The 16,570-nt window shown below is 42.8% G+C and overlaps 2 protein-coding genes across 8 annotated transcripts in view; one reads left to right on the top strand and one right to left on the bottom strand.

The window, feature by feature from the left end:
- LARGE2 (LARGE xylosyl- and glucuronyltransferase 2) overlaps nucleotides 1–16,570 on the top strand; it is a 96,044-nt gene that overhangs the window by 69,273 nt on the left and 10,201 nt on the right. The gene's annotated exons all lie outside the window — the stretch shown is intronic.
- The window catches only part of PHF21A (PHD finger protein 21A), a 282,942-nt gene continuing 266,729 nt past the window's right edge, over nucleotides 358–16,570 (bottom strand). For all 7 annotated transcript variants that reach the window (XM_053285532.1, XM_053285534.1, XM_053285531.1 and 4 more), the window contains 4 exons: nucleotides 10,849–11,004; nucleotides 8,972–9,047; nucleotides 8,555–8,658; nucleotides 358–7,103 (listed from right to left, as the gene is read on the bottom strand). In XM_053285532.1, the coding sequence (XP_053141507.1) occupies nucleotides 6,849–7,103; nucleotides 8,555–8,658; nucleotides 8,972–9,047; nucleotides 10,849–11,004 (591 nt within the window). In that variant the 3' untranslated portion in view covers nucleotides 358–6,848. The remainder of the gene's footprint in view (nucleotides 7,104–8,554; nucleotides 8,659–8,971; nucleotides 9,048–10,848; nucleotides 11,005–16,570) is intronic.

Here is a 16,570-nt window from a genome sequence, read left to right as displayed (position 1 = left end):
TCCCTTACATATTAAGGTTTTAGCACATACACTATATATTACATATATGCATCAAAATGTAATGTGAAACGGGTGTCAGGCCAGCCTCAGCTTTCCTCAATTCCATGAGCAAATTTCCCCACCACCTCCCCAAAATGATTGCAAATCCTGGAAGGAGCCCTCCTTGCAGTTCACAGAGCTGCCATCAGTGCCTGATAAGTGACTTTCCTCTAGTTCTTACACCATTCCTGCATACAGTTACAGCTTGAGCTTTGATTTGAGAAGCTCTGTTTAAAAAGGTGATGCATTTCCTCTTGCAGTCTCTCATTGAACAAAAGGTAATCCTCCCGACAGCTGTATCATAAACACAACTAAAGAGACAAGAGATTTTATTATTTTATTTAGTAAAATGTTAAATAAATACAAATTGATCATTTATTCTGGCCCCCCTCTTTTCCTTCCACTTCAATAGACTAAAATCTAGACACAATTGTACCAAACCCACAAGGGACTGGAAGGCTACAGAAAGAAGGCAGCAAAGAGACTGCAAATCACTGAGCACCAGGCTATTAATTTTTTTTAAAAAAAACAACAACCTTAAAATAAACCTAACCAAGTCATGCATCCATATACCATTCACAGAATGTTGGTCTGTGAAAGCAATGTTGTACCCAATTCATTTAAAGAACAAATGATATGGGAACTCAGGATGCAGCGGCAGCACAAGTGAGATTGAGTTGATCTGGCACAAACATTAGGAGAGGAAGAGATGGAGGGATGCTGCATGTGAGGTTCTGTGATCCGCTGCTTGACTCAATACATCATATACATGGGTGGAAACCCACTGCCCTGCCTTTCCATTGAGTTGCCTTGAAGGTTAGGGCAGTGACCTCGATCACACACAGCTTACATTGAACAGCCCTTACGGAAACTATTCTGGCATCAAGAGCAACAGCTGGACTTGATACAGAGATGGGTAATTGGCTGATAAGTGGCCCAAAGCAGTTTCCTCTGCTACTACAAGATGGAACGAAGCTACAAAGTAAGTCGAAGATGAGGGAAGTATCAAAGAAACCACTTGTTACTTGACAGAATTAGGAAAGACTAAGCGTTATTCACATTTGTGTGTTCAGTTGTGCCCAAAGTGACACACAGTTTCCAAATGCAACTTTATTGTCCAATTCTTGATCTCTATTAGTTCCCACTGACTGAATGTTTCATTAGTACATTTAGTAAATGGCCTAACTCAACCAGTGAGGGAATATGCCTCTCCCTTACTGCTAGCTTTGTTTAATCCATATGATGGACAAAACAACAGTAATGAAAAGCTTAGCTGGATCCTTGCTGGAATGAAGGATTCTCTGAGCAGGGCCCCTCCTTTCACGGCAATTCCAGCCACCAGTCTCGTCATCAGGGCTGTGATGGGTGCGCATCTGAAGGAAATGGATTCCCCACTTGGATGGTATAAGGGAAGGGTATGGCTGTGGGAGGCTGGTGAAGTCAATGCTTTCACCCCCAGTATTTTGTTATCAAGTTGATAGTAAGATACAAATGTCAAGTAGCACAGGCTACTACTGATAGAAGGTAGAGAGTGAAACTCAGGGATGGCAAGTACTGCTGGAACTGAAGAAGATGCTAAATGCTGAAGTCAACAGTTGTTTATTCCAATTACAATGTAGAGCTGTGTAGTTTTTAAAAGCTGTCAAGACTGATAACGTAACAGCCAGTGTCACCTGGAATGTATTTGTTATTGTCTGTTCTTGGTGGTACAAATAAATACTTAACACTGTACAGTTTTACAGAACCTTAACAAAGAGGTTTCTTATCCTCAGTGGGAAGAGAGGGTGGGGGAACTGAGAAGCTGGAGCTGTAGTCCTCTGCTTTTGTGCTTAACGAGAGAGTCCAGAAATGTTATGTGGGGCTTAAGCACATAATCAACTTTTATACCAACGTGCATCAAGTGATCTCAGAAGAAAATCACCACCACCCTGCAATACTTCTTTTCTAGAAGCAGGCATTTGTTTTCCCTGATCCAGATCCAATAGCAGAGCTTCCCTTTCCTGCTAATTAGAGAGGGGCAGCCTTGCTGCTGCAGAAGTGGGGGAAATAATTGCACAGCAGAACTTTGCTTACAATCCTGTTTGGCTGGAGTTTAGAAGGAGCTGTCAGTTTAGATGTGCACTGTGCGGTGCTGGGTTGACCAACAGCACAAAACTAAAACAACCTTTAAAAAAAAATAGTAAGAAAGGAAAAGGGCCATGAAATAAGGTAATAAAGAAATGTTTTGCTTGTATCCAAATTTCGGGGAGATTTAAAAGGCTATCAATAGTCAGACGAGTTTTTAGGGGGGAAAGGTAAGTGAGGAAAAATCAACAAGCAGACAAATACAGTGCTGGGTCAAAAAGAAGAAATGCTGTTCTGTGACACCATTAGAGACTAAGATCTGTGAGATTCGTACAACCACATTCTACCTAGCACTCACCAGTGCAGGAGCTGTGCTTGCTACAATTTTTCAGCAACTTAATTTAACTACCTGTTGAGAAATTGCAATTTGCCAATGAAAAAGCTTCTTGTGGAATGTTTTGCAGACCAAGTGCAAGAATTTCATAATGGCTATGCACTAAGTGCACAAAACTCACAGAGGCCAGAATTTAAGGTTTGTTCTTCCAACAAAACCAATGGATCTGCCCACACAGTCTATCCAATCTTTGCTTTGCAGGCAGGCAGATTAAAACTCCCAGCTGCATTCTCAAATATGCACAGCCAAGTCTATGAATTGCCGCACCAGCGAGTGTTTTAGCAGGGCACATAATACACACACACACACACACACACACACACACTCTACAACCAGCCACAAAAAATCCCACCAACAACATGGCAGCAGAATTCTTAGGAAAAGGAATAATTATGAATCAGATCTAATTCAATAACTATGAATTAGAATCTTACTACAATTATTGCCCATGTCTAGAAAGGATTCAGCTTCCAGTAATCTAAGCACTGTTGACTCACACTACTAAAGATGCATTTTGAGATCATTATATTCTCAAGACTGACCTCTGTAATCTTTGCAAGTGCTGCTCTGTGATTAGTCAAACACAGGCCACTGGGAGATCTAACCAATCACTTTCACAACAAGAAAACTTTCATCAGCTTATCCTGATGTATTGCAGCTTTGCTCCATCTTGAGAGCAACTTTCAAGGTAAAAGAAAACCTCAGAGACACACTATTAAAATCAAATCAAAAATTTTAATTTAATTTGATTTTAATAAAAAATTAAAATCAAATCAATCAATCAATAAATATTAGACACCACAATTTTCCTTTTCAGCAAGCCTCATATTTACTCATTCTTGGGTACATGGAAAGGCCTTCCTGCACAGCCAAGTGAAATATGCACTGACTACATTGTAATCTTTGTGCTATACAAAGATTATACAAGCTAAATCCACCAACAATATTCCATCTGCATTACATTTAGAGAAAAGAGAAATGGGCTTGTGGCTGTTTGTTCTCCCCTTTCCTCTTAAACCGAGCTGGCTGTAATTCCATGGTAAGAGAGGGGAGAGGAAACATACAGCTTCAGAAAAATTGCAAAATTAAAGGTTCATAAAATGGTGGGTAAGTCAGAGAATAGCGTTACTTCTCTTCCTTATTACCAGCACTGCAGGCTCAACAAAGCTATTACCAATGCCATTAGTCATGAGGCAAAAAAACTAAAAGGCAAAGACCTGGATAAATCAAGATGGGTAGACTTGCCTCCACACATTGCACCTTTAGTAAAATGAAAAGTGAGATCTCTGAAAGGAAGAGTTGTTTTGTGGGAGTATAAAGAGAGCATGTTGTTAATGATTCTTTGCTGAGGTACTGTTTTAAAATGTTTAACAACATTTCTAAGGACACAATGACATTACAATATAGATAGGGCTGAGGAGTTATTTTCTGTAATATGTCAGATAACTTACTGTTTCCTGATATAATTGTGCTGAACAAGCTTTACTGCATATTAAGGAGAGAGAAATCTCAACATGGGGCTACTAAATTTTGGCAGCTGCCCCATGTTTACCAGAATATACTAATTCTGCGCTCAGCCAGCTTTACATCATAGACGGAGAGGTCATCATGGCCACTCCCTGAATTCATTCACATTTCTAAACAGTGCTCCCAATAGCACAGAAAAAGGAAGGCAAGAATGGCCTTTGAGGGGAAGGAAGGGCCACTAGCATATGGGAACTGGCAAGGTTAGAATTCACTAATCTGCTCCTCTCAGCTGCCAACGCCAGATGTTCAACCTGCAGAGGACAAGTACAGACAACTGGCTCACAACAAGGCTTCTGTTTTATGATCTTTGAGTTGCTAATTTACTTCTGGCCAAAAGCTTGAGGGCAGCATTTTTTTTTAAACTACTGCCCTCAACATTATCTTAAACTAGGCCTGCATCCCCAAGCCAAAAGTAGCCCAACACCATATACTGTTGCTTGCCAGTTTTTTTTAACCACTCTCTCAGTTTTGCAGTCCTGGGAAGACAGCAAAGACTGGAGGTTTACTGAGGGTCTTGGTGAGGCACAAGGTATACAAGCCTGTCAAACCTTTGGCCCCAGAGATACTTGGCTAAGTGCATTCTTTTAGAAAGGGTATTTCCTCTGAGCAGTGTTCCATGTATCTGTGTTGCTGCCCTATCATTTTATCCACTGATGACATCTACTCCACTTGCTGATTTTACTACAAAATATCAACAACAGTTGAAGGTAAGGCCTGACTTTATCAAACATAAAGCTAAGGCTATGAAAGAGAATCCTCTTTACACTTCACAAGGTTAAGAATATAAGATCAGGGGCTGGACTTTGCAGTGAGCATGACAAAGTGTCAGGGAAGCTGGAAGAGTCCTTGAGGGACAAAAATGGAGGCTTTAAAAAAAAGCAAATGAATGCCCTAAGAATGTAGGTGTGGTAGGAATGAAATTCAGAAGCACATGTCAATAAAGGGCATTGGAATGCATAGTTCTTTATAAAGAATAGTGAAAGCATGTCATTACCATCACTGGTGACTGGCTGACAACATCTGCCTGAAAGAGGAGTTCTGCTTGTTTGCGTGTACAGTACTTGGAAAATGCCAAACGTCAACTCTGCCCTGACTGATGGCGACAGGAACACTGTCACTAAGCTAGATGGGTCCAAAATGTTGACCTATGACCCTTATATATGCCAAAGCATGTACTTCAGACTCACCCATGTGATGTCCAGCATCAACTTCCCCCAAACAGATTGTAATTACTATAGAAGACTGGCAAGCTGTGCTACTCAGAGCCAAACCTCAACATGAAACCCCTTCATATCCAGTTCCTTATTAATCCATGGTTCTGTATCACAATACAATAGAAGTGTTAATAATGCTGCCAATGCTTTTCCTCTGTGCTTCTAAGCACATGTGAGAATTAGGAGGTGGCTTTCCCCCAGTTGGAAGAAAGGTTTGCAGACTGAATGCAGTTTAATTTTGCAGGCAATTTCAGTGGTATGACAATCTCTGGACACCCCAAGGCATTTTCAAACAGAAACATAGCAGAATGGCAACATCATAAGCAAATTCTGAGTTAAAAAATTCTAAGTACACAGCATTTTCTCCAGTTCTGACACCTTTTTAATAGAAATCACTTGTTTAGGAAACAAATAGCACTTTTGTAATTTTTACAATGTTTCTTACCTTGATCTTATTTTAAGTAACACTAGGAAGACCTCAATATCTTTTTTCTTTTTTAATTTAAAAAAGTTGTTTTTCCCCCAGATACAAAGTTTTTGCCCTTGCATAAAAAACAGTGCCCAAAACGATGACACACGGATTCACAAAGACTCACTGTATCTCACTGACACTATTACTTCTAATCTATACCATGCAAGGTCCCATCTACCTCTTTAATTGGACTGTCAGCCAGAAAAAACAGCTTTTCTATTCCTTACATTTGTAACCAAAAGAGAAAGGAAACAGGCATTTATCTGTTTGGGTCATACGTTTGGGATATGTGCTGCATTGTCTGGGATACTTTCCGCTTGATAAATGTACAAAAAAATAGTGGGGTTGGAATTTTCTTTTCAGTCATGGCACGCTCTTCCAGAAACGCATGCTGATCACGTCTATCTCTCTCCCTCCTTCTCTTCTTTAGCAATGGCTTCTGGGATCAGCAATGCATTTCATTTGTCTATTTGAAAAAAGGGATAACCCAAAGCTGCCATTCTAGTAATTCCCAGCCACAACACATGCTGGATACTTAGTGAAAAATCCTTCCTCGTTCTTTTTTGTGTTTCCTGTCTAAACAATAGTGAATACTGCTTATTGGATATGCTCGGTTCCCCCCCACCCCTCTGGACAGATAATTCATATTTCTGGATTTTTGGTTTAGTAGTACGGAGAATTTAGAAACAGGAAAAGCCAACAGGCTCTTTGGACTTGAAGTTTCCCTAGCTAAAACAAACTGGTCTGCAGATAAGATTTGAAACCTGCTTCTCCTCCCTGCTCCCCACCCCCAAATAAAAAGAAAACAAACCTATAGTGGCTGTGGAGGCTGCTGCAGGCACACACTGGTGTAAAATATAGAGAGAGTAAATATATTATTTAACTTGGCATGGTGCTGGCTAAGAACCTCCAGCTGGCACTATTCATGTAACATGGTCCAAACTTTGCACATACACACAGAATAAGAAGGATCGATTGGCAACTCTGGTGCCGCCTGGCACAAGCATCTTCACGCTTTTCTGGAACCAAAGAGTTCTGCGCTTCCCAGAAAAAATCCAGCTTTGCTTTTCTAGAGAGTTTTATTGTTTTGCTCTTCCTCCTTGCCGCCATCTCCCCTGGCTCCTTCTTCTGTGCTATGTTATTTCATTTCATCACCCTTGTTACAGTTCACCATGCAGCTCTGGGAGGGCAAAGAGGCTGGGGTGGAGGTGGCAGCATTCGCATTATTGGTGGAGTCCATGCCATTGGAGATGGCTACTGAACTGCCCTCCGAGTTTATGGGTTTTGAAAGATTGATGCCCTGAATGAGGCGGATTAACTGTTTTACCTTCTCCAATGAACTGTGCATTTCCTTCTGTTTTGCCAGGATAGTGTTCTTCATTTCCATACATTTCTGGAGCAAAGTGAAACAACATTAATCTTCATGATTGCATTAATCTTCATAATTTTTTTAAAAAAAATACAACCACCCAAGCTGGAATGAAAGACAAAATAAAGGGATCCCAACACCCATCAACCAGCTGATACTTGAAAAAAATGAGCCTTTATCAAGCACTTGGGTGGGTCACAATATATGGTGACCTACCACATGCAGTTTGGACCTGATATAATAGGGATCAACCTACTGCCACAGATCTCAAAGAGAGAGAGAAATGAATCAAATACAATTTCTGAAGGTGGAATTGCACAGGCACAACAGCAGTATATGGGTCAGGATAGATTTATGTCTGCAGACACTAGCTTTCTTTATAGTATTCTGATTACATAAACATTCATATCTAAGTAAATAGATGACAACATCATGCCACAATCACATGGGACAGCCACACAAATAAAGTTTATTCTTATTATTCTTATTATTCAATCTTAAAAGATAGAAATGGAATCACCTCTCTAGGAATGATTGAAATACCTTTGTCCATCTTGTGGACATTTCTCATCCTGGATTTTCACCCTGATCTAACAAAGATGATCCATGGAAATACATTTCCACATGCAGATTGTTCTTCTGCATCTGTGCTTGCAAAGGGTGGAGGGATGTGCATCCAGTGGCTGCTTCTACGCTTTGTGTGTGTTGCTGAACTGATGATAGGCACTCTCAGCTCGGACTATGTTACTCACCTATCTTGGAGGGAGGGGACAGAATGCAGGTTATCTCCCACCCCCAAAACAAATGTTTGGTCACAGGTAGAGATTATTCTGTAGAGAATTTCTGGATCAGCCTTTAACTGATTTAAGCATCATAGCTTCCCTCCAAAACGGAATACTGGAAATGGTTGTCCTGTGATGAGCTTGAGACAGAAGCCTCAGTACTCTAAACATATTTACTGGTCCTATGGTGTCTTGGGGGAAGCCACTGCATTAAAGTTGATTTAAACAAGTGAACGAGAGAGAGTGTGTGTGTGTGTGTTTAGGTGAATGTACTTCAATTCATGGGTGAGGCTAATAGGTGTTCAAGATATCTTAAATTGACATGGGGTAGGCAAAGTGATGAAAAGAGATTGTGCTAATCATACTGCAAGCTGCCCTTATATTATATTTACCTTCATAGAAAGAAGGATAAACAGCTTTTCCAGTTATACTTTTTGTATTTAATTGATCTAGCATGCTCAACATTCTGAGATCTTTTAAAATAGGGCATATTACTTACATTAGGGAGAAGGAATAGATTTAACAAAAATATTAACGATGAAGGTCAAATATTTAATCTTTAAGCTGTGAGAGAATGACTTAGAAAAATACATGACTGGTAATCAAATGGTCATCTTCTAGGACTCATGACTGTGACTCCTAGCACAGTGCACAGAATATAAACAATCAATCATTTGGCAGAGCAATACTTACTGTTATAGAATTGCTGAGCTGTTTGACTTTCTGTTCTAATTGTTCCCTTTCCTGTTTTAAATCTGAACTCCATTTCAATAATTTCTGTTTTTCCTCTTCTTTTGCTGTGAAAGACAGAGTATCAATTGTCTCAACTACACCTGCATAAGTGATCTTCTAGCCACTTTTAAAGTGGATCACCACTATTAAGAAAAGCCAGTAGTTATCAAACCAAACCATACATGAAGCTGCAGGTGCACACATAAAGAGAGTCATATGAAGTTATCTCACCCATTTAATTATTTGGGTTATCATGCATTCAGTTCTTAATTTCCTTTTCAAAACAAACATCCTACCTCCTTTCTCAAAATAACATTTAGCAAAAAAAACAAGAAAAAGAGGGAGGGAAGAAAATCAATCCAAGCACTGTTTTCCTACCTGCTTTGTATGCAATATATGAATGAACAATTGCTAAAGTCCCTGGCCATGGAATTGCTTCTTCCTTCTTTAGCATCTGAAAGAAAGAAATGTGAGCATTTGGCTGACATGTTCTACCTCCAGGGAAGATAGAGACAGACACAAAAGAGTTTCTCTCACAACAATCATTAAAGCCACTCTTTAATGTCCCTTTGCAGTTATTTTCTTAGGGACTTCTCAAACAAAAAACACAGCCCAGATTTTCCTGAAGTCTTTTGCTTGTGCTTCTGCTAGTCTTGGTGCAGCACAGGTAGCATGATGTCTTCTCCATATGAAATTATAGATAAAGGCAAATTTGGCAGATGGAGCACATATACTTGATCAACCCTCTATGAAAGTGTGGGGGGGAGATGGGGAATAAAATGTGCTACAGTGCTGGGGGTGGGGGCACACACACACAGCCTTTCAAGAAAGAGAAAAAAGCCTACATTTCATAAAATGGTAGACTGTTATGGTGAGAAAGGGTTGCCTTGTTGGTGTAATTAAAAAAGATTATGCAACCACTTCTATACTTGACTGGTTCAGAAGAGGAGCATTTAGCCTCTAAAGAATGAAAATATAATGTATAAGAACATATGCAAAGGGCCACAAAGTGGCTCTAGCATTATATTGTTAGTTATTTTACTGTCACTGACACTAATCAGTGTGTGTTCATGATACTTGCAACTAGCTTATACACAACACTCCTAGCTGGGTAGTTGGGGTGGATTTTCCCAGCAAACAGTTGTTGTTGTTTGAATGCTGGAAAAGTGTGGCATTTTCTCAGCAGACACATTATTCAGGGGGGAAACAAATGCCTGTACTACTCCTCACTGCACCTCCCAAACAAGAAAACACTTCATTTATTGTATACAAAACTTCCCACAATAATCTGGAAAGGCATTTACGATCTAACAGCATGAAATACCAACACATCTGTGTTTTACCTCCCACAAAGGAAGGCAGTATAATCACAATGTCAGCAATTTTGTACATTCCCTTGCATCTACGAACATTTTCTGCTGATGAAATTTTAACAAGCTGAACAGGAATGAAAAGACAACATATCTTAAAACTGCCAGCAGAGAGGATCGCAACTTCATGATTCACAGCCAAACTGCTGATCTAAGTTGCAGTAGAAAAAGCAGTTTGATAATGAAAAGAAGCCCTTATGGACAAAGCCGCACTTTACTTTGGCAAATCCATGTTTCTGACAGCAGTTATGAGTTAGCAGTAATGCAGGGACCGGGAGGGTACACTTGCAGTGTGATATTAGTTGGTAGGAGGGATTTCCCTGTCACTTGCCAATTCCCCATTCCAATCCATTCTCCTCCTTAGGAAAGCTTATTTTTGCTCTCAAAGCTGGCTGTGGGGGACAAAAAAAAGGCTGGAAGGGGTTGCAGGGCAGAACTGGCAGGTGTGGGGAAGTCTTTACTAACGTAATGCGACAAACAGGGTTTTCCTAAAAGTAGCTCTTTCCCAAATCTCACAATATTGTAAGATCTACACACAGTAGAAAGAAGTGAATATTATATTAAGTTTTGAAAAATTCTTACTGGAAATTAAGCAAGAAGATACTTATGACTGAACCTCTCTCAAGTTTGTGTGTATTGTCCCTAACAAAGCACTATTGTATTACAATGACAGAAAAATACACTAAGACCCAGAACGCAATGGCAAACCCTTAATAGCTTTTTGTTTGTGCAGCTGACTGTGTCAATCCGTTCAATTCACAAACACCTCAACACAGGTCAGTATGTTTGACTGTTGCCAGTCGCTCCAAGTCCATTTAAGCCATGTAATCTAATCATTTTGCCCCAAACACAGAGCCCTTGTGAGAGAGCTGTGTTAGACTATACCTGGTCTTGACATTTGGGACAGATCCACATGCCCTTGGGAATAGTTTTCAGAGGTGGGTCCAGACAGTCCAGGTGATACACACGTGAACATGTGTCACACATCAGCAATTGTCCACTTTTCCGGCAAACACTGCAAAAATCTTCATGGATATCACCCTATAAAATTGAAGGGAGGGGGATGGGAAAGTAAATGTTCAGGGTTTGAATTCTATATGCCAGTTCAATGTAATGTTTCCTGTACAATCTATTCATATCGAATCCCAAAGAGAAATGCTCCTTTCATGAGACATAGAAGGAAAATGACCAAAACTGTCTGATGTATTAACTTCCTCAGAAGTTAATACATCATCTTAATGAATCTCATGTCTTTCTAGGTGCAGGGCATAAGTACTAGGTCACTAACTTAGAAGTCATTAAAACAGAAGTGCTGCAGTAGTACTCAAAGCTCAATATCGTGCACAATAGAGTATCTTGGTCTGGGGCAGGGATCCACAACTGACCCTACAGCTCCCGTCACCCCCAGCCACAGTGGCCAATAGTCAGGGATGTTGCAAGCTGCAGTCCAACAACAGCTGAAGGGCTGAAGTTGTGTAGCTCTGGTCTGGGGGAACAAAGGGTATGTCAACCTTCAACATGTAATAATGGGGGAGGAAAATGCACATTCTGGTGCTGAAAAGGGGAAGCACACAGCCTGGAACTCAAAAGCAAAGGATGAAGGTTCACTGTAGTCTTTCACCTCATTAGCTATCTGTGGAGGTCCCATTATAAAGTAAATCCCTCCTTCTTACAATCTCACTGCCACCAAGTAATCTTAAACTCTAACAACCATTTTAAACCCCCCTGGATAGAAAGAGATAGGCCTTAGTCATAGGAAAGAACCAATCAAAGAGACAAAGGTGTATTTTAAATTAAAGGTATTTTTTTTGTTAATATACTTTTTATAGTAAAAGGACAACTATATACAGAATAAAGGATGATGTAGTTATTAGAAATGCTTGCTGCAAAGGAGCAGTGACTAGAACCCTGCCTTAGGTTACTCTCCTGGTTAATCAGAATTGCCAGCTGCCCTAGACCAACCCCTCCCCAGTGATCACTCGTAAACAGGAACAGGCTTACACAGGAACATAGGAAGCTGCCATATACTGAGTCAGACCATTGGTCTATCTAGCTCAGTATTGTCTTCACAGACTGGCAGCAGCTTCTCCAAGGTTGCAGGCAGGAATCTCTCTCAGCCCTATCTTGGAGAAGCCAGGGAGGGAACTTGGAGCCTAGATGCTCTTCCCAGAGCGGCTCCATCCCCTGAGGGGAATATCTTACAGGGCTCACACTTCTAGTCTCCTTTTCAAATGCAACCAGGGCAGACCCTGCTTAGCTAAGGGGATAGGTTATGCTTGCTACCACAAGACCAGCTCTCCTCTCTGCAGAGGCTTGTAGGTTCCTTGATGCAGGTCAGGCCAAAGTTTTTAATCAGTTCCCTCATCCCCACTCCAGCCCAGGTGCCTAACAAAGCCTTCTTTTCCTGAGTCTAACTGCAAGTTATCTTTGCTGCAGATTTCCTTTTTTGATCAGACCCAACTTCAAGCACAGACAATGGAAGGCTACTGTGATTCCACCTTCTTCTCCCTTGTCTTGCCTCACGGTCTCTTCTTCTAGCCTTCTCCTCAGCCACGATCTTCCTTGACCATATCCCTTGAGTGAACTTCTCCAACAGAACTGCCTGTGTTAAGCAGCCTTAGCTGCCTTTTTCACTGTAAAACATCTTTGGATTTCTATCAGAACCTTCTACCCCCACCATCAGCCTAGCAACAGTATCCACTGGTGGTGCCTAGCAACAGAGTTGCCTCTATCACCAACAGAGGGCCTTAATCTCTCTGAACAGCAAAACAAACACAATACCACAAACACAAAAGTAGCCTTACAGGTTACTCTGAGGCACAAACAGACCTTTTTACCTTAGAGAATTGTTTTAAAGGAAGGCCGACTCTCCACATTCCCTAAGTGGTTAGCCTTTGCTGGAGGCAAGGGGGTAGTTTTGCTGGTGCTGGCTACTGTTTTTGTTTCTTTCTTTTTAAATGACTATATGACTACTTCTGAGTAATCAGCCTCTAAATTTTTAACATCTACATGAAACTATTAAGTACCTCTGATGATCTGGGTTGGAATTTCAGAAGTATGTGGATGACACCAAGCTCAGTCTCTCATTTCCATTAACTAATCCAGAGGTTTTGAAAATAAAACAAAAACAAGTTACTCCTATCTCAAGGCTTCGGCTCAGGTACCCCATATAAGCAGCCAAGAATTGTGACCCTCATCAGTAAATCTTGCCAAAGCTGGTGGGAAATAAAATGCAAGTGAAGTGAATCTGCCCTGGAATTATGCAAAACAAAACCTTACACTGTGGCTTCCTTCCTCCTCACGTCCTCTGGGGCCCCATGGCCAGGGGCTCCACAACATATCCACGACAGGCTGGGCAACAAGGGCAATGCTGATAGTGAGCAACAGCCAGCATTCTCCTTGTTACTTAGCCTGTGAGTCAAGCTGAGGGAGAGGCTGGTTGAGCCTGAGCTCATAGCCAAGCAGTCACATGGAGAGCAGGGGGGAGGGATGCTGCCTGATGCTCCCTCCCCTCTCTTCTAGAGAGGAAGTCAATAGTGTAGCATGCAAGTGAGGGAGGGAGGCAGAAAGGTTCCATGTACCCCCTACACACTGAAGTACCCTGGTTGAAAACCCCATATCTAATCCGGGGGGGGGGGGTAGTGAAAGTTCTGTACCACTGTTTGGTGGCCATTTTGGAATGGATGATGGCAGGACACACTGACACCTAATCTAGATAAGACATAAGTACTGTTGGTTGGGGGTTCCGATGATCCTGGAGGGAGATCCTGAAGATCCTAGGGAGACAGGGGGCGTGTCCACTGACTGTGGGGGGCCATTCCAGTCGTGGTGGGGAACAGAAGAAGTAACGTTGGCAGGTCAGCGGGCCGTAACAGGGGAAGGGGGCTTGGAAATCTAATAACTGTTTCCCCTTCCGGCTGTCCTGCCAGCTCTTTGACCTTGAGGAGCAGTGCTGATCACCCTTGGAACCTCACCTTGCTCCTCTGGAATGCCAGGTCGATCCAGAACAAATCAGAAGCCATCCATGATTTGCTTCTGGTTGAAGGTGCCAACCTGGTATGTATTACAGAGACCTGGCTGGGGGAGGCTGGGGGCCCAGTGTGGTCCCAGCTTCTTCCTCCAGGCTACTCTGTTGAGGAGCGGGATGAGGGACCGTGGGCGGGGAGGTGGGATGGCTGTGGTCTATAAGAATAACCTTTTCCTTACCAGGATCCCTGTTAGAGTGTCGGACCATATTGAATGTGTGTACTTATGTCTGGGGACCAGGGATAGACTGGGACTTCTGCTGGTGTACTGATCGGCCCGCTGCTCAACAGAGTCCCTAACTGAGCTGACGGACTTGGTCTCGGACTTGGTGTTGGAGTCCCCCAGGCTTGTGGTGCTGGGGGACTTCAATGTTCACTTTGGGACCGATTTGTCCGGGGCAGCTCAGGAATTCATAGCGGCCATAATGACTATGGGCCTATCCCAAGTGGTCTTGGGGCCAACACACACTGCAGGTCACACACTTGATTTGGTCTTTCACTCTGATTAGGGTGGTGTTCCGTGGGTGGGGAATCCTGTGATTTCCCCATTGTCATGGACAGACCACCATCTGGTTAAGGTTGGACTCACAATCACTTCCCACCTTCGCAGGGGCAAGGGACCTATTAGGATGATCCGCCTGAGAAGGTTATTGGATCCAATAGGATTTCAAGAAGCCTTGGAGGGATTTAGTGTCGGCTCTGCTGGTGATCCTGTTGATGCCCAGGTGGAGAATTGGAACAGCAAACTCACTGGGGCAGTAGACATGATTGCTCCTAAGCGTCCTCTCCGACCTGCTTCAAAATTGGACCCTTGGTATACAGAAGAACTACAGGGGCTGATGCAGTGAGGTAGACGACTGGAGCGCAAGTGGAGAAAGACTCTGCTTGAATCCAACAGATTGCAACATAGAGCTCACCTAAAGACCTAAGGTGATACACATGGCAAAGTAGTGATTCTTTTCTGCCCGTATTGCATCCACAAGTTCACGTCTGGCAGAGCTGTTCAGGGTTGTGGGAGGGCTAGTGAGTGCCCCTCCTCCCTTGAATCAGAATCTGGAACCATCGATTACCCGCTGTGATGTGTTTAATGAATTATTTGTGGGGGAAATCTCTCGTATTCGGGCTGACTTAGACTCTGTCTCCACAATTACTTCAGTGTCTGATGTGGAGATGTCTGGCAACTCCTCTTGTGTGATTAGGTTGGATCAGTTCCAGTTTGTGACTCCTAAGGATGTGGACATGCTGATTGGAATGGTGCAACCTACCACCTGTTCTCTTGACCCTTGCCCGACATGGCTTATATTATCTGGCAGGGGGGTTGTTGCAGAAGGCCTGGTAGAGATTATAAATGCGTTTCTGAGGAAAGGTAGGATGCCTCGTCTTAAGGAGGCAATTATTAGACCACTTCTGAAGAAGCCTACCCTGTATCCCTCGGACTTGAACAACTACAGGCCTGTCTCCAACCTTCTGTGGCTGGGCAAGGTAATTGAGAGGGTGGTGGCTTCCCAGCTCCAGACAGTCTTGTATGAAACTGATTATCAAGACCCATTTCAAATGGGCTTTCGGGCTGGCTATGGGGTGGAGACGGCCTTGGTCGGCTTGATGGATGATCTCCAATTGGGAATGGACAGAGGAAGTGTGACTCTGTTGGTCCTTCTGGACCTCTTGGCGGCTTTCAATACTATGGACCATAGTATCCTTCTGGAGCGTCTGAGGGGATTGGGAGTTGGAGGCACTGCTTTGCAGTGGTTCTGCTCCTACCTCTCGGGCCGGTTCCAGATGGTGTCCCTTGGAGACTGCTGTTCTTCAGAATCTGAACTCTTGTATGGTGTGCCCCAGGGCTCCATATTGTCTCCAATATTGTTTAACATCTATGTGAAACTGCTGGGAGAGATCATCAGGAGATTTGGTGCAGGGTGCTATCAGTATGCTGATGACACCCAAATCTATTTCTCCATGTCAGCATCATTGGGAGAGGGCATAACCTCCTTAAATGCCTGCCTGGATTCGGTGATGGGCTGGATGAGGGATAACAAACGGAGACTGAATCCGGCTAAGACAGAGGTACTCATTGTGCGGGGTCGGAACTCAAGAGATGATTTTGATCTGCCTGTTCTGGATGGGGTCACACTTCCCCAGAAGGAACAGGTACGCAGTCTAGGGGTGCTTCTGGATCCGAGCCTCTCCCTGGTCTCCCAGGTTGAGGCAGTGGCCAGAAGTGCCTTCTATCAGCTTTGGCTAATACACCAGCTGCGTCCATTTCTTGAGGTGAACAACCTCAAAACAGTGGTACATCTGCTGGTAACCTCCAGACTGGATTACTGTAATGCGCTCCATGTGGGGCTGCTCTTGTACGTAGTCCGGAAACTACAGTTGGTCTAGAATGCAGCAGCCAGGCTGGTCTCTGGGTCATCTCAGAGAGACCATATAACTCCTGTATTGAAGGAGCTACATTGCTGCTAATATGTTTCCGGGCAAAATACAAGGTGCTGGTTATAACCTATAACGCCCTAAACAGTTTGGGCCCTGGGTATTTAAGAGAATGCCTTCTTCGGCATGAACCCCACCGCCCACTGAGATCT

This window comes from Hemicordylus capensis, chromosome 1 (assembly GCF_027244095.1).
Source record: "Hemicordylus capensis ecotype Gifberg chromosome 1, rHemCap1.1.pri, whole genome shotgun sequence".
NCBI classification, from domain to species: Eukaryota; Metazoa; Chordata; class Lepidosauria; order Squamata; family Cordylidae; genus Hemicordylus; species Hemicordylus capensis.
The sequence above is the reverse complement of the archived record's forward strand: the minus strand, read 5'-3'. Positions and strand labels throughout refer to the sequence as shown.